Source organism: Lutra lutra, chromosome 6, assembly GCF_902655055.1.
Source record: "Lutra lutra chromosome 6, mLutLut1.2, whole genome shotgun sequence".
Lineage (NCBI taxonomy): Eukaryota > Metazoa > Chordata > Mammalia > Carnivora > Mustelidae > Lutra > Lutra lutra.
Genome location: NC_062283.1, coordinates 1,560,371 through 1,586,367, shown reverse-complemented (window position 1 = coordinate 1,586,367; position 25,997 = coordinate 1,560,371). Strand labels below are relative to the sequence as shown.

Sequence of the window (25,997 nt, the reverse complement as noted above, 5' to 3'; positions counted from 1 at the left end):
AAGGTGACTGTTATTGTATATTGTCTCTGTTTCTTTCTGATCTACTACTTTCAGGGTCTCTCTTTGCTTAGAGGACCCCTTTCAATATTTCCTGTAGAGCTGGTTTGGTATTTGCAAATTCTTTCAGTTTTTGTTTGTCCTGGAAGCTTTTAATCTCTCCTCCTATTTTCAATGATAGCCTAGCTGGATATAGTATTCTTGGCTGCATGTTTTTCCCATTTAGTACTCTGAATATATCATGCCAGCTCTTTCTGGCCTGCCAGGTCTCTGTGGATAAGTCTGCTGCCAATCTAATATTTTTACCATTGTACGTTACAGACTTCTTTTCCCGGGCTGCTTTCAGGATCTTTTCTTTGTCACTAAGACTTGTCAATTTTACTATTAGGTGACGGGGTGTGGACCTATTCTTATTGATCTTGAGGGGGGTTCTCTGAACCTCCTGGATTTTGATGCTTGTTCCCTTTGCCATATTGGGGAAATTCTCTCCAATAATTCTCTCCAATATACCTTCTGCTCCCCTCTCTGTTTCCTCTTCTTCTGGAATCCCAATTTTTCTAATGTTGTTTCGTCTTATGGTGTCACTTATCTCTTGAATTCTCCCCTCATGGTCCAGTAGCTGTTTGTCCCTCTTTTGCTCAGCTTCTTTATTCTCTGTCATTTGGTCTTCTATATCGCTAATTCTTTCTTCTGCCTCATTTATCCTAGCAGTGAGAGCCTCCATTTTTGATTGCACCTCATTAATAGCTTTTTTTTATTTCAACTTGGTTCGATTTTAGTTCTTTTATTTCTCCAGAAAGGGCTTTTATATCTCCCGAGAGGGTTGCTTTAATATCTTCCATGCCTTTTTCAAGCCCGGCTAGAACCTTGAGAATCATCATTCTGAACTCTATATCTGACATATTACCAATGTCTGTATTGATTAGGTCCCTAGCCTTTGGTACTGCCTCTAGTTCTTTTTTTTGTTGTGAATTTTTCCGCCTTGTCATTTTGTCCAGATAAGAGTTTATGAAGGAGCAAGTAAAATACTAAAAGGGTGGCAACAACCCCAGGAAAATATGCTTTAGCCAAATCAGAAGAGATCCCAAATTGTGAGGCGGGAGAAAGGGGATAAAAAGGGGTTCAGAAAGAAAAAAAAAAGAAACTATTTAAAAAAAGAAAGCCGATAAAGAAAAAATATAAAAAGAGGGAAAAAATATATATATATTAGATAAACTATTTAAAAAACGTGAAAAAAAGAAAACGGTAAAAGTTAAAAAAATTTAGCAGAAGAAGAGAAAAAGAAAAAAAATTGAAAAAGAAAAAAAATTAAATTAACTGCAAGGCTAAAAAATCATGGGGAGAAAGCCATGAGTTCCGTGCTTTGCTTTCTTCTCCTCTGGAATTCCGCCGCTCTCCTTGGTATTGAAACTGCACTCCTCGGCAGGTGAACTTGGTCCTGGCTGGGTTTCCTGTTGATCTTCTGGGGGAGGGGCCCGTTGTAGTGATTCTCAAGCGTCTTTGCCCCAGGTGGAGTTGCACCGCCCTTACCCGGGGCCGCGCTGAGTAATCCGCTCGGGTTTGCTTTCGGGAGCTTTTGTTCCCTGAGCGCTTTCCGTAGAGTTCCGGAGGACGGGAATGAAGATGGCGGCCTCCCGGTCTCCCGGCCCGGAGGAGCAGAGAGCCCGGGGCCCCACTCCTCAGTGCGCCCTCAGAGAACAGCGCCCAATGACTCCTGTCACCTTGGCCTCCGGCCGCACTCCAAGCTGACCGAGCCTGCGACCGGTTCAAGGCAACCCCGAGCTGAGAGTCACTCCTCGGCTCTGTCTCTGTAGCCGGCTTCCCCGTTCCAATACCGGTAAGCTCTGCCACACTCAGACACCCCCGATCCTTCTGTGACCCTGCGGGACCTGAGGCCGCACTGACCCCGCCTGGGCTTCACCCCGGTTAAGCCTCTGGAGCGATGTCCCTCAGCGGAACAGACTTTTAAAAGTCCTGATTTTGTGCTCCGTTGCTCCGTTGCTCTGCCGCTCGCCGGGAGCCGGCCCCTCCCCCCACGGTCTATCTTCCTGTCGCTTTGGATTCACTTCTCCGCCAGTCCTATCTTTCAGATAGTGGTTGATTTTCTGTTTCTGGAATTGTTGTTCTTCTTCTCTTCAATCTCCCGTTGGATTTGTAGGTGTTTGCAATCTTTAGATAAGCTATTTAGCTGATCTCCCGCTACCCGAAGTAGTCTCAGCTGCTACTTCTCCGCCATCTTGACTCCTCCCCATACTCTCTTATTCTATTTCTGAAACCCATATTTTATTGCCACTAAATATTTTTAATTAAATGATTATCCACATGTGCATACACAAGTATAATGAATGTATTACAGTAAAATGAAATGTCTAGGAATGACTTGGTGGAGTCTATAATGAACAATTAAGTTTACTTCTTATATTTAGTGAATTTCCATGGTCTTTTCCTTTAAACAATGGACTATATATGCAAACCAATACAGCTTTTCTGTTCCACGAACAATTGTAACTGAAAATTAACTAACTTCCAATTCTTAAAGCAACACAGAGACCTAGTTCCATTTCACTCACCTTTGCTCACCTTTTCTGAGGGTTCTAACCTATTTCTCTACCTCCTTTCCAAGTCACTGCCTAAAGACAGTATGGGGCATTGGCACTCAGACATGTAGAAACCGTTATGTTTTTTGCAGTAAATGCAAAGGTTGACTATGTCAGCACTGGCTTATCCATAAATTTTTCCTAAGCAAAAAGATGCTTGCTCACAATGACTTCACATGTCTTCATGTGGTACAGAGATCTGCACTTGCCTCTAGGACGTAGGAGATGAAGACAATTGCAAACTCCACTATGGTTTCCCAAAAGCAGTGACCTGCCTGTATGACAGGGAGTCCCTTATGAGCACAGGAGAGGTGCTGTGACACTCAGCTATGGCAGGGCTGGCACTGAAAACCAAATGTGTTTCCAGGGCTGACGTCTCTGGGGAGCAGACGCCCCACACTGCTAATGAGCCCCTGTCACTGAGCTGTCCAGAGATGGCCGTCCTCAGGGAGAACGATGATCAAGGACAATGTCAGAGGAGACCTCATCTGTTTCTTTTGTTTTTTCACATATTCAACAGAGGACAAATAATTCCCTAGATCTCCCCAGCCACCTGAGTCTCATCTGTGAATGACTGTCGTAGTTTCCAAGACATTTAAGAGTTTTGCATCACAATTGCCCAAGTATTTACATCTATAAGAGTCCATTCAGTTACTTAATTTTTAATGTAAATATGCAAATAAATTCTTAATTTCATTCATAACCCATTTCATTCATAACCCATTCATAACCCATATATATATTAGCTCTATCATATATATATAATATATATACACACACATTATTTATATATTAGCTCTGTGATCCCATATATATATGGGATTCTATATAATAAATAAATAAAATCTTTAAAACAAAAAAAAAGATGTCAATATCATGACCCTTCACTTTTCCATAATTCTTTACATTGAACATATTTTTTAAAGATTTTATTTGTTTGTTTTAAAGATTTTATTTATTTATTTGACAGAGAGAGATCAGTAGGCAGAGAGGCAAGCAGAGAGAGAGGGGAAAGCAGGATCCCTGCTGAACAGAGAGCCCAGTGCGGGGCTTGATCCCAGGACCCTGAGATCATGACCTGAGCCAAAGGCAGGGGCTTAACACACTGAGCCACCCAGGTGCCCCTACATTTAACATATTTTTATATGACAGTGTTGTTCCTAATATTATATCTATGACGACAAGAAATCAGGAAACAAAGACGTAATATGAAAATAATATAAATGATGAAGAGTTTTTTTAAAGGATGAAAGTGGCTGATAAAATCATATTTGGAAAAGCTAACTTTAGGCAAAAAAGATACACTATCAAGCATTTGTAAGGAATCACACATGTAAACGACAATGAATACCTGGCAGAATAGGATTTTACAGAAAAGCAACATAACTGAAAAAGGAGGGAGCAGGAATGCTTCTTCAGCAGGAGCCTGGCCACTGTCCTCTCTGCAAAGCTGGAATTGTGAGGAAAGTCCTTCTCCTGAAAGATCTAAATTGCCACTAGCACAGTATATTCTCCAACTGGCTGTCCTTGGTGTCTGAACTCTTCCCAGCTCTCTGATCCTCTTCCTCACTACTTGTCCTCCCTCTGAGGGAAGCACTGGGAACAGCCCAACCTTCCTGCTAAGTGAGATGTCACCGCCCTGCACTGCTGCCCTGAGTTGGAATCTGTGGTTACCAGTGGATAAATGGACAAAGAACCCAAGTGGGGAACATGAAAAGGAAAAGCCTCCAAGAAAAGGGAGAGACACAGAAGACAAGTCTAGAAGGACAAATGACAGAAGCTGAAAGAGACAGGCCAGATAGAGATTTCAGTCACACAGAGAAAAGAGAATATTCCCTAAAAGGGAAAACAAGAAGAAAATGACAGAATGACAGAGAAAACAATAAAATTATGAGGAAGAGTATTCTCAACGTACAAAAGCTCAGATTGGATTGAAGTCATTAAAAGTGAGGTAAAGGGGGAGGAGTCAAGATGGCGGAGAAGTAGCAGGCTGAGACTACTTCGGGTAGCGGGAGATCAGCTAAATAGCTTATCTAAAGATTGCAAACACCTACAAATCCAACGGGAGATTGAAGAGAAGAAGAACAGCAATTCCAGAAACAGAAAATCAACCACTTTCTGCAAGGTAGGACTGGCGGAGAAGTGAATCCAAAGCGACGGGAAGATAGACCACGGGGGGAGGGGCCGGCTCCCGGCGAGCGGCGGAGCAACGGAGCAAAATCAGGACTTTTAAAAGTCTGTTCTGCTGAGGGACATCGCTCCAGAGGCTTAACTGGGGTGAAGCCCAGGCGGGGTCAGTGCGGCCTCAGGTCCCGCAGGGTCGCAGAAGGATCGGGGGTGTCTCAGTGTCGCAGAGCTTACCGGTATTAGAACGGGGAAGCCGGCTGCAGAGACAGAGCCGAGGAGTGACTCTCAGCTCGGGGTTGCCTTGAACCGGTCGCAGGCTCGGTCAGCTCGGAGCGCGGCCGGAGGCCAGGGTGACGAGAGTCATTTGGCGCTGTTCTCTGAGGGCGCACTGAGGAGTGGGGCCCCGGGCTCTCGGCTCCTCCGGGCCGGACACCGGGAGGCCGCCATCTTTATTCCCGTCCTCCGGACTCTACGGAAAGCGCTCAGGGAACAAAAGCTCCCGAAAGCGAACCCGAGCGGATGACTCAGCTCGGCCCCGGGTAAGGGCGGTGCAACTCCGCCTGGGGCAAAGACGCTTGAGAATCACTACAACAGGCCCCTCCCCCAGAAGATCTACGGGAAACCCAGCCAGGACCAAGTTCACCTACCAAGGAGAGCGGCGGAATTCCAGAGGAGAAGAAAGCAAAGCACGGAACTCATGGCTTTCTCCCCATGATTTTTTAGCCTTGCAGTTAATTTAATTTTTTTTTCTTTTTCAACTTTTTTTCTTTTTCTCTTCTTCTGCTAAATTTTTTTTAACTTTTACCGTTTTCTTTTTTTTAACGTTTTTTAAATAGTTTATCTAATATATATATTTTTTTTCCTCTTTTTATATATTTTTTTTATCGGCTCTCTTTTTTTTAATAGTTTTTTTTTCTTTCTTTCTGAACCCCTTTTTATCCCCTTTCTCCCCCCTCACAATTCAGGATCTCTTCTGATTTGGCTAAAGCATATTTTCCTGGGGTTGTTGCCACCCTTTTAGTATTTTACTTGCTCCTTCATAAACTCTTATCTGGACAAAATGACAAGACGGAAAAATTCACAACAAAAAAAAAGAACAAGAGGCAATACCAAAGGCTAGGGACCTAATCAATACAGACATTGGTAATATGTCAGATATAGAGTTCAGAATGATGATTCTCAAGGTTCTAGCCGGGCTTGAAAAAGGCATGGAAGATATTAAAGCAACCCTCTCGGGAGATATAAAAGCCCTTTCTGGAGAAATAAAAGAACTAAAATCGAACCAAGTTGAAATCAAAAAAGCTATTAATGAGGTGCAATCAAAAATGGAGGCTCTCACTGCTAGGATAAATGAGGCAGAAGAAAGAATTAGCGATATAGAAGACCAAATGACAGAGAATAAAGAAGCTGAGCAAAAGAGGGACAAACAGCTACTGGACCACGAGGGGAGAATTCAAGAGATAAGTGACACCATAAGACGAAACAACATTAGAATAATTGGGATTCCAGAAGAAGAGGAAACAGAGAGGGGAGCAGAAGGTATATTGGAGAGAATTATTGGAGAGAATTTCCCCAATATGGCAAAGGGAACAAGCATCAAAATCCAGGAGGTTCAGAGAACCCCCCTCAAAATCAATAAGAATAGGTCTACACCCCGTCACCTAATAGTAAAATTGACAAGTCTTAGTGACAAAGAAAAGATCCTGAAAGCAGCCCGGGAAAAGAAGTCTGTAACGTACAATGGTAAAAATATTAGATTGGCAGCAGACTTATCCACAGAGACCTGGCAGGCCAGAAAGAGCTGGCATGATATATTCAGAGTACTAAATGAGAAAAACATGCAGCCAAGAATACTATATCCAGCTAGGCTATCATTGAAAATAGACGGAGAGATTAAAAGCTTCCAGGACAAACAAAAACTGAAAGAATTTGCAAATACCAAACCAGCTCTACAGGAAATATTGAAAGGGGTCCTCTAAGCAAAGAGAGACCCTGAAAGTAGTAGATCAGAAAGAAACAGAGACAATATACAATAACAGTCACCTTACAGGCAATACAATGGCACTAAATTCATATCTCTCAATACTTACCCTGAATGTTAATGGGCTAAATGCCCCCATCAAAAGACACAGGGTATCAGAATGGATAAAAAAACAAAACCCATCTATATGTTGCCTACAAGAAACTCATCTTAAACCCGAAGACACCTCCAGGTTTAAAGTGAGGGGGTGGAAAAGAATTTACCATGCTAATGGACATCAGAAGAAAGCAGGAGTGGCAATCCTTATATCAGATCAATTAGATTTTAAGCCAAAGACTATAATAAGAGATGAGGAAGGACACTATATCATACTCAAAGGAACTGTCCAACTAGAAGATCTAACAATTTTAAATATCTATGCCCCTAACGTGGGAGCAGCCAACTATATAAACCAATTAATAACAAAATCAAAGAAACACATCGACAAGAATACAATAATAGTAGGGGATTTTAACACTCCCCTCACTGAAAGGGACAGATCATCCAAGCAAAAGATCAACAAGGAAATCAAGGCCTTAAATGACACACTGGACCAGATGGACATCACAGATATATTCAGAACATTTCATCCCAAAGCAACAGAATACACATTCTTCTCTAGTGCACATGGAACGTTCTCCAGAATAGATCACATTCTTGGTCCTAAATCAAGTCTCAACCGGTATCAAAAGATTGGGATCATTCCCTGCATATTTTCAGACCACAATGCTCTAAAGCTAGAACTCAATCACAAGAGGAAATTTGGAAAGAACCCAAATACATGGAGACTAAACAGCATCCTTCTAAAGAATGAATGGGTCAACCAGGAAATCAAAGAAGAATTGAAAAAAATTATGGAAACAAATGATAATGAAAACACAACGGTTCAGAATCTGTGGGACACAACAAAGGCAGTCCTGAGAGGAAAATATATAGCGGTACAAGCCTTTCTCAAGAAACAAGAAAGGTCTCAGGTACACAACCTAACCCTACACCTAAAGGAGCTGGAGAAAGAACAAGAAAGAAACCCTAAACCCAGCAGGAGAAGAGAAATCATAAAGATCAGAGCAGAAATCAATGAAATAGAAACCAAAAAAACAATAGAACAATTCAACGAAACTAGGAGCTGGTTCTTTGAAAGAATTAATAAGATTGATAAACCCCTGGCCAGACTTATCAAAAAGAAAAGAGAAAGGACCCAAATAAATAAGATCGTGAATGAAAGAGGAGAGATCACAACGAACACCAAAGAAATACAGACAATTATAAGAACATACTATGAGCAACTCTACGCCAACAAATTTGACAATCTGGAAGAAATGGATGCATTCCTAGAGACATATAAACTACCACAACTGAACCAGGAAGAAATAGAAAGCCTGAACAGACCCATAACCAGTAAGGAGATTGAAACAGTCATCAAAAATCTCCAAACAAACAAAAGCCCAGGGCCAGACGGCTTCCCGGGGGAATTCTACCAAACATTTAAAGAAGAACTAATTCCTATTCTCCTGAAACTGTTCCAAAAAATAGAAAAAGAAGGAAAACTTCCAAACTCATTTTATGAGGCCAGCATCACCTTGATCCCAAAACCAGACAAGGATCCCAACAAAAAAGAGAACTACAGACCAATATCCTTGATGAACACAGATGCAAAAATTCTCGCCAAAATACTAGCCAATCGGATTCAACAGTACGTTAAAAGGATTATTCACCACGACCAAGTGGGATTTATTCCAGGGCTGCAAGGCTGGTTCAACATCCGCAAATCAATCAATGTGATACAACACATTAATAAAAGAAAGAACAAGAACCATATGATACTCTCCATAGATGCTGAAAAAGCATTTGACAAAGTACAGCATCCCTTCCTGATCAAAACTCTTCAAAGTGTAGGGATAGAGGGCACATACCTCAATATTATCAAAGCCATCTATGAAAAACCCACCGCAAATATCATTCTCAATGGAGAAAAACTGAAAGCTTTTCCGCTAAGGTCAGGAACACGGCAGGGATGTCCGTTATCACCACTGCTATTCAACATAGTACTAGAAGTCCTAGCCTCAGCAATCAGACAACAAAAGGAAATTAAAGGCATCCAAATCGGCAAAGAAGAAGTCAAACTATCACTCTTTGCAGATGATATGATACTCTATGTGGAAAACCCAAAAGACTCCACTCCAAAACTGCTAGAACTTGTACAGGAATTCAGTAAAGTGTCAGGATATAAAATCAATGCACAGAAATCAGTTGCACTTCTCTACACCAACAACAAGACAGAAGAAAGAGAAATTAAGGAGTCCATCCCATTTACAATTGCACCCAAAACTATAAGATACCTAGGAATAAACCTAACCAAAGAGACTAAGAATCTATACTCAGAAAACTATAAAGTACTCATGAAAGAAATTGAGGAAGACACAAAGAAATGGAAAAATGTTCCATGCTCCTGGATTGGAAGAATAAATATTGTGAAAATGTCTATGCTACCTAAAGCAATCTACACATTTAATGCAATTCCTATCAAAGTACCATCCATTTTTTTCAAAGAAATGGAACAAATAATCCTAAAATTTATATGGAACCAGAAAAGACCTCGAATAGCCAAAGGAATATTGAAAAAGAAAGCCACAGTTGGTGGCATCACAATTCCGGACTTCAAGCTCTATTACAAAGCTGTCATCATCAAGACAGCATGGTACTGGCACAAAAACAGACACATAGATCAATGGAACAGAATAGAGAGCCCAGAAATGGACCCTCAACTCTATGGTCAACTCATCTTCGACAAAGCAGGAAAGAATGTCCAATGGAACAAAGACAGCCTCTTCAATAAATGGTGTTGGGAAAATTGGACAGCCACGTGCAGAAAAATGAAATTGGATCATTTCCTTTCACCACACACGAAAATAGACTCAAAATGGATAAAGGATCTCAATGTGAGAAAGGAATCCATCAAAATCCTCGAGGAAAACACAGGCAGCAACCTCTTCGACGTCAGCCGCAGCAACATCTTCCTAGGAACATCACCAAGGCAAGGGAAGCAAGGGCAAAAATGAACTTTTGGGATTTTATCAAGATCAAAAGCTTTTGCACAGCAAAGGAAACAGTGAACAAAACCAAAAGACAACTGACAGAATGGGAGAAGATATTTGCAAACGACATATCAGATAAAGGGCTAGTGTCCAAAATCTATAAAGAACTTAGCAAACTCAACACCCAAAGAACAAATAATCCAATCAAGAAATGGGCAGAGGACATGAACAGACATTTCTGCAAAGAAGACATCCAGATGGGCCAACAGACACATGAAAAAGTGCTCCATATCACTCGGCATCAGGGAAATACAAATCAAAACCACCATGAGATATCACCTCACACCAGTCAGAATGGCTAAAATTAACAAGTCAGGAAATGACAGATGCTGGCGAGGATGCGGAGAAAGGGGAACCCTCCTACACTGTTGGTGGGAATGCAAGCTGGTGCAACCACTCTGGAAAACAGCATGGAGGTTCCTCAAAATGTTGAAAATAGAACTACCCTATGACCCTGCAATTGCACTGCTGGGTATTTACCCTAAAGATACAAACATAGTGATCCGAAGGGGCACGTGCACCCGAATGTTTATAGCAGCAATGTCTACAATAGCCAAACTATGGAAAGAACCTAGATGTCCATCAACAGACGAATGGATAAAGAAGATGTGGTATATATACACAATGGAATACTATGCAGCCATCAAAAGAAATGAAATCTTGCCATTTGCGACGACGTGGATGGAACTAGAGGGTATCATGCTTAGCGAAATAAGTCAATCGGAGAAAGACAACTATCATATGATCTCCTTGATATGAGGGAGAGGAGATGCAACATGGGGGGTCGAGGGGGTAGGAGAAGAGTAAATGAAACAAGATGGGATTGGGAGGGAGACAAACCATAAGTGACTCTTAATCTCACAAAACAAACTGAGGGTTGATGGGGGGAGGGTGTTGGGAGAGGGGGTGGGGTTATGGATATCGGGGAGGGTATGTGCTATGGTGAGTGTTGTGAAGTGTGTAAACCTGGCGATTCGCAGACCTGTACCCCTGGGGATAAAAATATATGTTTATAAAGCTGTAAAAAAAAAAAGAAAGAAAGAAAGAAAGGATGAATCCCCAAGTTTTGTAGCAATATGGACGGGACTGGAAGAGATTATGCTGAGTGAAATAAGTCAAGCAGAGAGAGTCAATTATTATATGGTTTCACTTATTTGTGGAGCATAACAAATAGCATGGAGGACAAGGGGAGTTGGAGAGGAGAAGGGAGTTGAGGGAAATTGGAAGGGGAGGTGAACCATGAGAGACTATGGACTCTGAAAAACGATCTGAGAATTTTGAAGGGGTGGGGGGTGGGAGGTTGGGGGCACCAGGTGGTGGGTATTGTAGAGGGCACGGATTGCATGGAGCACTGGGTGTGGTGCAAAAATAATGAATACTGTTATGCTGAAAAAAATAAAAAAAAATTAAAAAAAAAATAAAAGTGAGGTAAAATACAGTGCAGAGCAAGCAGCGTGTTTAATTATTCCATACTGAGAAGTAGTTCATTCTAGAAGGACTTTCACGCACATGCTCACCTTACACAAAGGGTAGGACATCTTGCATAGGTTCACCTGCATTTCCGCCCAGAGTCGGTGGGAACAAACGTGCTTGCTCCCTGTTCAACACACCCTCACCCTCTTCTGCACAAGGTGTGACTCTGACCCTTTCATGGAAACATTCTCCCAGTCTGGAGCTGGACACTCCAATGCTCCTTTGGTGTTCTTGAAGGCAGCCCCCAAACCATTTCTTCTTGGTGGGAATTTTCTGGAACCTAAATGAACTAGGTATAGTGATTGTGATGAGGATATAACTGAGAGCACTAGAAGCCCAAATATGTGGAAAGAAGCCATAGATCACTTGCTACATTTCCTTCATCCACTCCTTCACACTCCCAAACACAAAACCATGTACATGCTCACTAAACATGTGAAGTAGAAAGCTTCCAAAATTAGGGGCCCCTGGGTGGTTCAGTGGGTTGAGCCTCTGCCTTCCGCACAGGTCTTGATCTCAGGGTCCTGGGATAGAGCCCCACGTCAGGCTCTCTGCTCGGCAGGGAGCCTGCTTCCCCCTCTCTCTCTGCCTGCCTCTCTGCCTAGTTGTGATTTCTCTCTCTGTCAAATAAATAAATAAAATCTTTTAAAAAAAAGAAAGAAAGAAAGAAAGAAAGAAAGAAAGAAAGAAAGAAAGCAAGCTTCCAAAATTGGATTTACTATGTCTTCTTTAAGTATTTGACGACTGAACTAATCCCTGCTCAGGCTGCTGAAAATACAAGGAAACCTAAAACAGTTTGAGCCAATTTCTATTTTCAGACATTAAAATTCTTTTAATTATGGCCTTTTGGGAACAAACCCTGTAATTCTTGTGAAATTAAATTTTTAACATTATTCACACCTTAAAATTTTAAGTTATAAAGATAAAACTTGTAATCACAGTGAGAAGATATTTGTATTCTCAGCAAGTTAACACATTAAGAGCAGCGGATCACTGCCTTTTGGTAACCTTTACTCTCCACCTAGTAAGAGTAAGGACTTAACTTTTTAAAAAAGATTTGGGGGGGCACGTATTTTTTTTTAATTTATTTTCAGCGTAACAGTATTCATTGTTTTTGCACCACACCCAGTGCTCCATGCAATCCGTGCCCTCTCCAATACCCACCACCTGGATCCCCCAACCTCCCACCCGCTGCCCTTCAAAACCCTCTGATTGTTTTTCAGAGTCAGTTTTGTTTATTAGAGAAAGAAGGAGGAACACTTCTCACTTAGAGTGAGAGCAGGAACACAAGCAGAGGGAGTGGGAGAGGGAGAAGCAGGCTTCCCGTGGAGCAGGGAGCCCAATGCAGGGCTCGATCCCAGGACCCTGGGACCATGACCTGAGCCGAAGGCAGACACTTAATGACGGAGCCTCCTAGACACCCCAAGAGTAAGGAGTTATTAAAAGCAGTTTAAAAATAGTCCAAAGTCCCATGGAAAGAACATAATTTTGGAATCTATATGTCTAAGTCTACATTTTGGCCCCATCATTTAAAACTGTGGCATTTCAAGAAAAGAATTTTACCTCCCTGTTCCAGAGTGTGCTCACTTGTACCTTAACAATAATGTTGACCCTCAGTGGTATGGGAAATAAATCTGAAGAAACAAGACACTGGACTAGCATCGTCAACCAAATACCATCAGAGAAGTGAAGGCTCAACACCACAATTACCTCACTGCTCTACTTCCATCATTAGGTCTAACAAACTGAGAACTCAGGAAATGATTGTCATTTTCATTTGCAGGAACTTAGACAGCAAAAGTGCCCACCAGCCTTCCACTTGTGCAAGCACATCTGGACCAGAGCTGGCCACTCTCACACATGGAGGCAAGCATCAGACAGTTCAACAGGAGAGTCTTTCAGCTCCTATTGGGTATCATCTTTACAGTGGCAGAATATGTACTTTGAAAAGTAGAGCTGAAAATCTTGGGCATTGTATATAACACAATATAAGAACACCATGAAAGAGTAGAAGGCAGACAGGCTAGAGGTGTTAGGACCTAAGGAACAACACTGTGGTGAGTTCCCTGAGTTGCTGTCTTCCCTCTTATATGACAGGACTGACTGGTGGAGGAGCCACCATCCCAGAAACACCAATGGGCACAGACCAAAGAAAAACATCAAGAAAGACCTCATCTCAGACCCATGAAAAAATATTCATCATCACTCGCCATCAGGGAAATTCAAATCAAAACCACATTGAGATACCAGCTTACACCAGTTAGAAGGTCAAAATTGACAAGGCAAGAAACAACAGATGTTGGAGAAGTTGTGGAGAAAGGGGAACCTTCTTACACTGCTGGTGGGAATACAAACTGGTGTACTCACTTTGGGAAACAGTGTGGAGGTTCCTCAAAAAATTAAAAATAGAGCTACCCTATAAGCCAGCAATTGCACCACAGGATATTTACCCCCAAAATACAGATGTAATGAAAAGAAGGGTCCCATGCACCCCAACGTTCATAGCAGCAATGTCTACAGTAGCCAAACTGTGGAAAGGGCCAAAATGCCTTTCAACAGATGAATGGATGAAGATGTGGTCCATATACACAATGGACTATTATGCCTCCATCAGAAAGGATGAATACCCAAATTTTGCATCAATTTGGATGGGTCTGGAGGAGATTATGCTGAGTGAAATAAGTCAAGCAGAGAAAGTCAATTATCACATGGTTTCACTTATTTGTGGAACAAAAGTACTAGCATGGAAGACATTAGGAGAAGGGGAAAAAATGAAGGGGGAGAAATCCAAGTGGGAGATGAACCATGAGAGACTATGGACTCTGGGAAACAAATAGAGAGTTTTAGAAGCAAGGGGGTGGGGAGATGGGTCAGCCTGGTGACCGGTATTAAGAAGGGCAGGGATTACATGGAGCACTGGGTGTTATATACAAACAATGAATGATGGAACTCTACATCAAAAACTAATGATGTACTGTATGGTGACTAACATACATACATAAAACACCTCATCTTTCTCTAGCCAAAGAACAGGAAAAAAGCAGTTTAGAAAAGCAAAAAACTGAGAGAGGGAGGAGCAAGACGGCCGAGGAGTTGAGACCTAAATATCCTTTGGTCTCAGTTCAGCTAGCTAGTTATAAAACCATTCTGAACACCTCAACAGGAAAGCTAAGAGAATAAGTGCAGCAATTCTAGGAATAGAAAAGCAACCACTTTCTGGAAGGTAGGACGTCTGGAAAAGTCAATCCGAGGCGATATATGGGAAGATATATCGTGAAGGGAGGGGTCAGTTCTCAGCAAGGGGCGGAGAATCGGAGCACAAAATCAGGACTTTTAGAAGTCTGCTCCACAGAGGGACATCACTCCAGAGGCTAAGTGGGGGTGGAGTCCTCACGGGGACTGTGTAGTCTCAGGACCCACAGGGTCACAGAAAGACTGGAGGTGCCTGAGTGTGACAGAGCCCCCAGCATCAGAGTGGGGAAGCCAGCTGCAGAGAGAAGTCAAGGAGGGGAGCTCTCAGCTTGGGCTTACCTTAGCAGGGACCGCACAAGTGGCAGATCCCGGGAGACTTACCTTTCTCCTCCGGGAGGAGCAGCACAGGAACACACGGCAGGAATCTGCTAGATTTGAAGACTCTAAACGGGCCAAGTGCCAGAGACAGAACTGTTCCGTCACAAGCTGGGTGAGCTCAGAGTGTGGCCGGAGACCAGGGAGATGGGTGGGATTGATGGCTCTTCTACAAAGCACTGAGGAGCCCAGCGGAACCCTCTGCTTCTCTGGGCGGAGACTGGGTAGCTGCCATCTTTATTCCCGTCCTCCAAAGTCCTACGGAAAGCCTTCAGGGAACAAAAGCTCCCAGGAGCAAAACCGCGCAGATTATTTAGCCTAGCCCCTGGCAAGGACGGTGCAATTCCTCCACCAGCAAAAACATTTGAGAATCACAGCAACAGGCCCCTCTCCCAGAAGATCAGCAAGAAGACCCAGCCAAGACCAAGTTCACTTACCAGGAGAAGAGCGGAATTCCAGAGATATAGGAATGCAACACATAGAACTCATGGCTTTTTTCCCATGATTCTTTAATCTTTCTAAGTTAAATTTTTAAATTTTTTATTCTATTGTTTTAATTTTTCCTCTTTCCTATTTTAATCTTTTTTAAACTATTTTATCTTATTAATACCTTTTTAAAAGTCTTTTTAATTTTCATTGTTATATTCTATCCATTGTATTTAACCTTATTTTTTGTATACATATAGGTTTTTCTTTCTTTAAAATTTTGGGTTACAGTTTCTCCTAACAGATCAAAATATACCCTAAATCTAGCACATGGCCTTGTTCTAGTCTCCAGCCTGATTACATTCTTTCCTCTTTTTTTTCCCTTTTTCCCCCTTTTTTTCAACCAACTTATTATCTTATCAATTCTTTTTTAGAATCTTTTTTAATTTTCATTTTTACAGTCATATTCCATCCCTTCTTTGTGTTTACCCTTATTTTGTATATATATAACTTTTTCTTTCTTTAAAATTTTGGAAGGTAGTTTCTTCTAACAGACCAAAATACACCCAAAATCAAGTATGAGGCTCTGTTCTACTCGCCAGTCTAAAATAAATATATTTTTTTCTCCTTTCTTCTCCCCCTAGTATCAAGTCTCTTCTGCTCTGGTTAGTGTATATTTTTCTGGGGTCATTGCTACCCTTTTAGTATTTTATTCTCTCATTTATCTGTTCTTATCTAGATAAAATGACAAGGTGGAAAATTCACCTCAAAAAAAGAACAAGAGGCAGTACCAACAGCTAGGGACCTAATCAATATGGACATTAGTAAGATGTCAGAACTACAGATCAGAATGATGATTATCAAGGTGCTAGCTGGACTCAAAAAAAAAGCATGGAAGATACTAGAGAATCCCTTTCTGGGGAAGTAAAATCCCTTTCTGGAGAAATAAAAGAACTAAAATCTGACAAATCTGAAACCAAAAAAGCTATTAATGAGGTGCAATAAAAAATGGAGACTCTTACTGTTAGGATGAATGAGGCAGAAGAGAGAATTAGTGATATAGAAGACCAAATTATGGAAAATAAAGAAGCTGAGAAAAAGAGAGACAAACAACTACTGGACCACAAGGGGATAATTCAAGAGACAAGTGATACCATAAGATGAAACAACATTAGAATAATTGAGATCCCAGAAGAAGAAGGAAGAGAGAGAGTGAGGCACAAAGTATATTGGAGCAAATTATAATAGAGAATTTCCCTAATTTGGTGAAGGGAACAAGCATCAAAATTTAGGAGGCACAGAGAACCCCCCCCTCAAAATCAATAAAAATAGGTCAACACTCCATCATCTAATAGTAAAATTTACAAGTCTCAGTGACAAAGAGAAAATCCTGAAACCAGCTCGGGACAAGAGATCTGTAACATACAATGGTAGATATATTAGGTTGGCAGCAGACCTATCCACAGAGACTTGGCAGGCCAAGAAAGACTGGCATGATATATTCAGAGCACTAAATGAGAAAAACATGCAGCCAAGAATACTATATCCACCTAGGCTGTCATTGAAAATAGAAGGGGAGATAAAAATCATCCAGGACAAACAAAAACTAAAAGAATTTGCAAACACAAAATGAGCCCTACAGGAAATATTGAAAGGGATCCTCTAAGCCAAGAGAGAGTGTAAAGGTAACATATACCAGAAAGGAACAGAGACAATATACAGTAACAGTCACCTTACAGGCAATACAATGGCACCAAATTCATATCTTTCAATAGTTACCCTGAATGTAAATGGAATAAATGCTCCAATCAAAAGACACAGGGTATCAGAATGGATTAAAAAAACAAGACACATCAATATGCTGTCTGCAAGACACTCATTTTAGACCCAAAGACACCTCCAGATATAAAGTGAGTGGGTGGAAAATATTTATCCACACTAATTGACATCAAAAGAAAGCTGGGACGGCAATCCTTATATCAGATAAATTAGACTTTGTACTGGCACAAAAACAAATACATAGATCAATGGAACAGAATACAGAGCCCAGAAATAGACCCTCAACTCTATGGTCAACTGATTTTTGACAAAACAGGAAAGAATGTCCAGTGGAAAGAAGACAGTCTATTCAACAAATGGTGTTGGGAAAATTGGACAGCCACATGCAGAAGAATGAAACTGGACCATTTCCTTACACCACACACAAAAATAGACTCAAAATGGATGGAAGGCCTCAATGTGAGACAGGAATCCATCAAAATCCTTGAGGAGAACACAGGCAGCAACCTCTTCGACATCAGCCTCAGCAACTTCTTCCTAGAAATGTAGCCAAAGGCAAGGGAAGTGAGGGCAAAATGAACTACTGGTATTTCATCAAGATAAAAAGCTTTTGCACAGCAAAGGAAACAGTGAACAAAACTAAAAGACAATGGAAAGAATGGGAGAAGATATTTACAAATGACATCTCAGATAAAGGGCTAGTATCCAAAATCTGCACTTACCAAACTCAACACCCAAAGAACAAATAATCCAATCAAGAAATGGGCAGAGGACATGAACAGATATTTCTGCAAAGAAGACATACAAATAGCCAACAGACACATGAAAATGTGCTCAACATTGCTCAGTATCAGGGAGATACAAATCAAAACCACAGTGAGATACCACCTCACACCAGTCAGAATGGCTAAAATTAACAAGTTGTGAAATAACAGATGCTGGCGAGGATGCAGAGAAAGGGGAACCCTCCTACACTGTTGATGGGAATGCAAGCTGGTGCAGCCACTCTGGAAAACAGCATGGAGGTTCCTCAAAAAGTTGAAAATAGAGCTACCCCAAGACCCAGGAATTGCACTACTGGGTATTTACCCTAAAGATACAAACGTGGTGATCTTTGGTTGATTGCAAAACTCCCCACAATTTTGCCCTCCTTCCTGAATCTGTATTTTTTTGCCATGTGACTTTTAAGCTTCTCCACCAAGAGGCAGATTCTTTCCCCATCCTTTGAAACTGGTTAGTCTTGTGACTTGCATTGGACAACAGAATGCAGTAGAAGTGACATTGTGCCAGTTTTAAGCCTAGGCTTCAATATACCTTTCATGGTTCTACTCTCTCAGAAATCTTCCCCTACCATATGAACATCCTTCTGGAGCATGAGAGATCACATTGAGCAGACAGGTGTTATCCCACTTGTGGCCATTCTAGAACACTAAGTTCTAAATGAACCCAGCTACAGGTATGTAGGCGTTTGAATGAGTCTAGCCAAGACCAGAAGAGCTACCCAGCTGAGCCTAGCCCAAACTGCTGACTCACATAATTGTGAGATAATTAATGGTTGGTGTCTTAAGCTTCTAAGTTTAGAGTGGTTTGTTATACAGAAAAAGCTAACAGATGCACACCCTTTGACATCTAGACACATAGGTTGTAGCACTGGGGACACACTACCATATATGGTTATTTTTCCATGCATATACACCATCCTGGGATATGGCATCCCCAAACTTCTGAGTTTTATCCCCAAGCTGATATATTAGTTGATAAATCAAGTATTCAGAAGCTCAAGGATGGTGTTGTTTACAGGGTGCTTCAATCAGGGAAGACAAATCCTATATTTAGAGAATAAGTCAACTCATGTTGCAAAAGGTTGTTTCTGGTGAAATGTTGGATATTTGTTGTTTTGGAGCTTCTTGGAAGGTGGAAGGGGAGATATGTGTTACAAGTCTTCCTGGGAGTCTGTGAACAATTTCCAGATCTTTTAATTCCTTGAATCTCCCTGGAAGATTATGTGCCACATACATTATCCCTAGGGTTGCAATTGGGAAACCCACAAAGGGGATAAAGTAATTGTTACTGGAGCTGAGGAAGCTTGGCAAGACTGGGTTCTCAAGCACTGCAAAGAAGCTATAAACGCCAGTGCTGGAGAGTCCTGAGGTCACTTCAGCTCTCACTGCACCAGATACACCTGCCCAAGAAGCATCCCATCCCTCAGCCTTGTACGTCCTGGAGGAAGGGCAACATTCTCTTTTTAAAAACTTTCCCATTACTCTTGAGACTTAGAAGCTAAAGTCTCTTCTCAGAAGATTCCTGATATGAGGATCTGGTAAGTGTGCTGGAAAGTGAGCAGATCTGAGAAGAATGGAGGAAGCAAGTCTTTACATAAGTAAGACAAGTTTAGGTTCTACTCAAGGCCAGCAGGCATTGTCTATCATACAGTAATGCCATTTGTGGACTGAATGAATGAATTGATTAATAAATGGGAGCCCTCCCTGTGAAGGTGTTAAAGCCTAGATTCAGTAGTGGTTTAGTGAAAAGTGGATGAGATTTCAAATCAATTAACTCAGGTCCTGGCTCTGCGAACAATCAGTGAATATATAATGAGGATATGTGACCTATATTATAGAGGTATTATGAGGATTAGCAAACTATGAGAGCATTTAGCATGGCATCTAGTACTTGAGAGTGGTAAGCTTTGTCTTTACAGTTTTTCTATCTTGGTGAAAATTTTATTATTTTTATACAATTTCAGAATTTACTCAGCAGGTTTCATGTACTTCCATTGTTTTATCATTTTTCCAGAGTGAAAACATTTGGTTGATAGAAAAGTAGAGGGGAGGGGTCTTTAATGTTATCACTGCTACCCCATCCTCATGCACTAATGAAATCAATAAAATCTATGTTTACAAATCCAGAGTATTTTTCACATGCCCATAACTTCTTCTTTATGTCTCCTATAGATTATTGAAAAGTTCTTTCTGTTCCCTCCAGAGCATTTGGTTTCTAGAATATTTCTTTTGTACATTCTCTGTAAATGAATATTTCAATATTCAGATCAGTTCTTTAAGAGATTCATACAAAGAGCTTAGGATAACAGTTAACAATAAGCTTGGGTCCAAATCAAAGAACACTAGGAAGATATGTACCTGCAGCTGGAAATGTTGGGTAAATGAGGACCAAATGCCAATGGGCATGAACTTGGCCCAATCTAGGAAGAGTCTTCAGAACTGAGTTTAGGAAGAATTGCTAGGTCAAGAAAGTCAAAGGTGCAAAGGTGAGAGGGAAAATAGATAGGGGATATCCTTTCAGGTGGACAACGCAATTAGCAAAGGAGTCAGAGTTGAGGTAGAATGTTAAATGACTCTCCCTTTTCCTTGAAAATCTACTTTAATCTTCCCTCTCTTCAGGTAGGTTTCCTCTGTTATTTGGTCCACATAGCATAAAGTGACAAGGGCCCAAATTCTAAATTTTTATATCTACTTTGTCCAAGAACTAAGTCACTTCACCTGGCCATTTTCCCCACCACCTCCAAAGCTCCTGGAGCATCAGGGCAGAGACTTTTATGGAAGAAGAGCGAAGACTACAGGTGCTTTTTTCTCTTGGGTGTTTCTCTTTAAGTAAAAGTGACAGATTTACACACTAGTAGCAAATGTCAAGGCAGAGAGGCATTCTACAACTTACGTGTTAAGTGGAGAAAGGCATCAGAGAACCCAGTCATTTGAATTTGTATGTAGACTGCATTTCACACTTCTGTTACTCAATCACCGGAAAAATAGTTCAACAGAGTTTCTCCGTTTCCTTTAGTTTCTGTCACCAGATTCTCCACTGCTTTGGCTAAGATACAAGACAATAGCACTAGGTGGAGAACCAAGAATAGAACCCCAGATGGTGTTGTCTTGCACACTCTGGCATGAAGCTCACCCCACCCAAAAAAACAGCCTCTCTTCACAGGCAAATATAAATCATTGTTTGAGAAATTGGGTTTCCCTAAGCAAAGATGAATAATATACAGTCTATGTGCCCTCCAAAATAGCATGCTGGAAAGGAAGAGTTATGAAAGCAAAACAAAAACAAATACATAAATATTTATATCTATTTATGTATTTTCAAATGCTATGTAGACTGGAATTAAAGTCACTCTAAAGTATACATGCTATCTGATAGAAGAAAAGTCTTCTGAGAATTTTAGAAGTATATTCATTTATTCAACAAATACATATTGATCTGTATATCTGCTGCATTATCAGACAATATCCCACCCATATATTGGTTTAAAAAAAGGATCAGTTTCTGGTCTTATGGACCTCACATTTTATTGATGCATATCACAAAACAAATAAATTGCTTTATATGAAACAAGAAAATTCCAAGTGGTTGTGATACGAAGACAAACAGCAATAGAGAATGTCTTGGTAAGGTAAGGTGGTCAGAGGATCTCAAAGTGAGAAAAGCCAGGGAGACATAAAGTTTCAGTGTGCATTAGGAAATTCTAAGGGTGGGAAATTAGTCACAGCAAGAGATAAGACTAGGCAGGTAAGAAAGGGATAATGAAGAACCGTGTGTGCCATGATAAAGAATTGGTAGTTTGGATTGAAGGCAATTGAAAACTATTGGAAATTTTTAAGAAGGGAAGAAGGGAAATTCCTGTTTTAGAAGAATAATTTCTTAGGTAGGATAAAGGAAGATTGAAAGGGGAAGACTACAGTCTTCTTTCCTTCCTGCCTGCCCTCCTGGGAAGGAAGACTAATGGGAAGGTTATTGCAAGTATCCACACAAGAGATGAGAGTCTGGCATAGTCAGTATAACTAAGAACAAAGAAAAGCAGTATGGGTGTGACAAAGTCAGAATACCAACATGGCTTGGTCGTGAACTGGATGAGTCAAGGATAACTCTAAAGTTTCTGGCTTTGGTTTGAAGCTCCTCAAGGATGGAGACTATGCCTTTCTTATTCACTGATATTTTCCAATGCCCAAAACAGTGCTTTAGTTGTAGTAGAAGTTAAAAATCTATTTGTTTGATAATATTCTAAGTCCCCCAAAATAACATCAACAGAGGTTAATGATTGATTGGAGGTAAGTAAAAGAGAGAAGTCCTGGGCTAACTCCCAAGTTTTCTATTCTTGAACAACTGGACAAACTGTACCATTCATTGATAAAGGGCACATGGAGGTAGGAATGGTCTTTGAGCAGGGAGAATATGATGGACTCAGTTTGGGAAGTATTAGACATAAGATGTCTGTGACATTGAAGTAGAAACATCCAGAGAGCACTGGAAATACGAGTCTGAAGATGAGAGAGAATTGCTCCAGAGAAATAATTTACAAGAGAGTAGCATATAGATAGAAAAGCCATGAGAGTGAATAGAATCATACGGGAATATGGGTAGGATGGAAAGAAAAGGAAGCATAAGACAAAATAACAACAAAAACAAAACAGAGAAATGCCTACATTTTATGGCTGTCAAAGGGAGTGCATTTTGCAAAGGCAACTGAAAAGGAATGGCCAGAAAGATCTGAGAAAGTTGAAAATAAATCCAAGGAAGAGTTTCTCAAGAATTCTAGGAGGTCTAAAAACAAAAGGACTAAGAAGTAAACATTGGGTTTTTCAAGACTCCAAGGAGCAATTCATTGGCGTGGCTGAGGCAGCAGCCGAGTGGCATGTGGGTATGAGGAAACAAAGTCCATGAGGAGTTTTGCACTGGGGAGAGAATCAGGAGGATACCCAGAGGTAGACATGGATCTGGAAAGGGAAACCAAAGGTGGGAGAGACCTCAGCTGAAAGTCAGAGTCCAGCAGAGCAGGAGAACATATAGATTACAGAAAGGAGGAGCTGGGGACACCTGACTGGCTCAGTCAGCAGAGCAGGTGGCTCTTGATCTTGGAGTTGTGAGTTTGAGTATCACGTTGAGGGTAGAGTTTACCTATTAAAAAAAAAAAAGGAGAAGCTGAGGCTCTGGAGACTTGGGACAGGAGGAAAGGAGAGAAGGAATGATGAGTAGAGATGCAGATAAGTTTCCTGTGTTGGTGGCAGAAAGTTGAGCACATCCATCTGACCATGGCTCCGTTTTTTCTGTGATATGAAGGGACATACTGGATGTTCAAGGAGGGAAGATTTACAACAGCCACTGTGGAGACTAGGAAAGAACCTGACCCTCCCAGTTATGGCTGGGTCACCAACAACTTGCATTTATTAAGTAATCATTCTTTGCTGAGACTTTTGCACATATTGACTCATTTCATTTGCACAACAATCTTTAAGGCAGGTGTCATTATCATACAAAGGAGAACTAAGATTGTAAGATTCGGGGTGATTAAGTGCCTTGGTCACCCAGCCCACAAGTAATGGGGTCTGGTTCCAACTGGGCCAGCCATAGCCCACATTCTCCAAGAAATTTTCTAACTCTCAGGGAGCCCTCCGTTCTTGGGCAACTATCTCATCTGTGGATGTGAATGTTTGTCTTCTTAATTGTTTTCCAGGGTAGTATTTTTCATTTATATCTTGATCCAAGTTTCAGGAACTCTCCATTGAATTGTGTTTTCTACACCAAGACATGCAGCACCCAAAGTAACCACGATACCTTATAAACATGAACCCAGTTTTTTGTAGTTATGGTTAAAATACTACAAAAAAAAAAAAAACACTGAAAGGGAATCCTGTAAATGTGCCCCCTCCTTTGATATAACTTTCTCTGTGTTCTTTTAGTTTTAACTACTAAAACTAAAGTAGTTACTGCATGTGTTATATAACTTTTTAACTATTTTGTAAATAATTTCCTATGTTGCTCATAGTCTTCATGTAAACTATTTTGGGGAGGCTTAATTTTTTTTAATGCTTGTCAAACATGTTACTGTATTTCTCTTTTGAATTTTAAAAAGCTAAGATGGTTTATCTTCTTATAAATCCTAAATGGTAGATGTCTGACTGGTTTCCAAGCAGGATGGCTCATAGGATATTGGATAAACATCTGGAAATTTTTTCTCCTTTAAATCTCAAAGTTTGGCTTACAGTCAGTGTGTCAGACTCATGGATGTGTTCCAACACAGGGCTGGCAGCCAGGAAACCACACAAAGTGCAGAATGTACAAGAGCCACTATTGACATCACAGGTAGGAAGAGGGGAGAGGTACGAAGGTCCCTTGGACGTCCTGGTGAGGTGAGGGAGGATAAATCAAAAGTCGGCTGATGAAATGGAAAGACATACCCACGGTCAGTAAAGCTCAGGAGAAATTACCAGAGAGGAGGCAGGATGGCCTAAAGAAAATATTTAGTAAAGGAGACAAGACTAGGTAAATACAAAAAAAAGGGGAAGGGAGGGGATTTTTTTTTTTCTGTCAAAAGTATTTCATCCTCTTGGTTTTCATGCAGATATATCCACTCAATGGAAAAAGGAAACCAAACCAGTGTCTCTGTATTTCTCCTCTTGGGCTTCTCAAGTTGGCCAGAGCAACAGGCTCTCCTCTTTGTACTTTTTCTATGTCTCTACCTAACAGCGCTGTTTGGAAACTTGCTCATCTTGCTGGCTATTGTCTCAGACCGTCGCCTCCATACACCCATGTATTTCTTCCTTTCCAATCTCTCTGTGGTAGACATCTGCCTCCCTTCATCTACCATCCCCAAGATGCTGCTGAACATCCAAGCACAGACTCAGACCATCTCCTACCCTGGCTGCCTGGCTCAGATGTATTTCTGTATGATATTTGCCAGCATGGACAACTTCCTTCTCACAGTGATGGCGTATGACCGTTATGTGGCCATCTGTCACCCTTTGCATTACTCCACCATTATGACTCGGCGCCTTTGTGCCTGTCTGGTGGCTGTGCCTTGGGTCCTTGCCACTTTCAATCCCCTCTTGCACACCCTTATGCTCACCCGTCTGCACTTCTGCTCTAACAACATCATCCGCCATTTCTTCTGTGATATCAGCTCTCTCTTCCCCCTCTCCTGTTCTGACACCAGTCTCAACCAGTTCATAGTTCTGGCTGCCGTGGGGCTGATCTTCGTGGTACCTGCAGGGTGTATCATGGCGTCCTATATCTTCATCATCTCTGCTGTGATGAAAATCCCTTCTGCTCAAGGAAAACTCAAGGCTTTCTCCACCTGTGGATCTCACCTTGCCTTGGTCATTCTTTTCTATGGCGCAATCACAGGAGTCTATATGAGCCCCTCGTCCAACCATTCATCTGAAAAAGATTCAGCCACATCAGTGGTCTTCATGGTCATAGCCCCTATGTTGAATCCCTTCATATACAGTCTAAGGAACAGTGAGCTGAAACGGGCATTAAAGAAGGCTGTAGGTCAGACCAAAACCATATCCCAGTGATCTGTACTGACTGAAAGGCATTCAACTGGAAGCAAATCCTCATGGGTTCATCATTTTCATTCTAGTCATAGTTACAAAGCTGTTATGAAATACCTAACTAAACTTGGCAATGACCTAAATTTGCTACCTAATCACAGGCCTTATCTATTTCAGTTCCTGAAGGTATTATTGTTGTGGGCAAACACATACAGAGGAAGCCCCTGAAAATCACAGTAAGAATATGAGATCAACATTTGAATGCATCGTTAAGAACTCCCAGATGGCTCAGGTCAACACAGAGAAGTACCATGGGGAGTACGGAATACAGCAGCCCCCGCAGTTCTATCCTCCGGGAGTAGACAGGAGTGATGTAACCACACCATCATGCATGAAAAACAGTAGAGAAGAAAACTATTATGTAATAAAAGGTTCAAATCATAACTGCAATGAGAGGTTGTTGCAATGAGAGAAAAGATATTGGCGAGGGTATGAGAGGTCAAGTAAAGCTTTGAGAAAAAAGCCGCACTTGATCTGGATCCAGGACATAGGTGATTTTTACATAGAAATAATGAAAATGGGGTGCCTGGGTGGCTCAGGGGGTTAAAGCCTCTGCCTTCAGCTCAGG

At 41.2% G+C, this 25,997-nt stretch overlaps 1 protein-coding gene across 1 annotated transcript; it reads left to right on the top strand.

Moving 5' to 3' along the window:
- The first annotated feature begins 24,448 nt into the window (after nt 1-24,448).
- On the top strand, nt 24,449-25,393 carry LOC125102066 (putative olfactory receptor 1F12P). The gene has a single exon (XM_047732770.1). It carries the CDS (start codon nt 24,452-24,454, stop codon nt 25,391-25,393), a length of 942 nt encoding a protein of 313 aa, XP_047588726.1. The 5' UTR covers nt 24,449-24,451.
- Nucleotides 25,394-25,997: the final 604 nt, after the last annotated feature.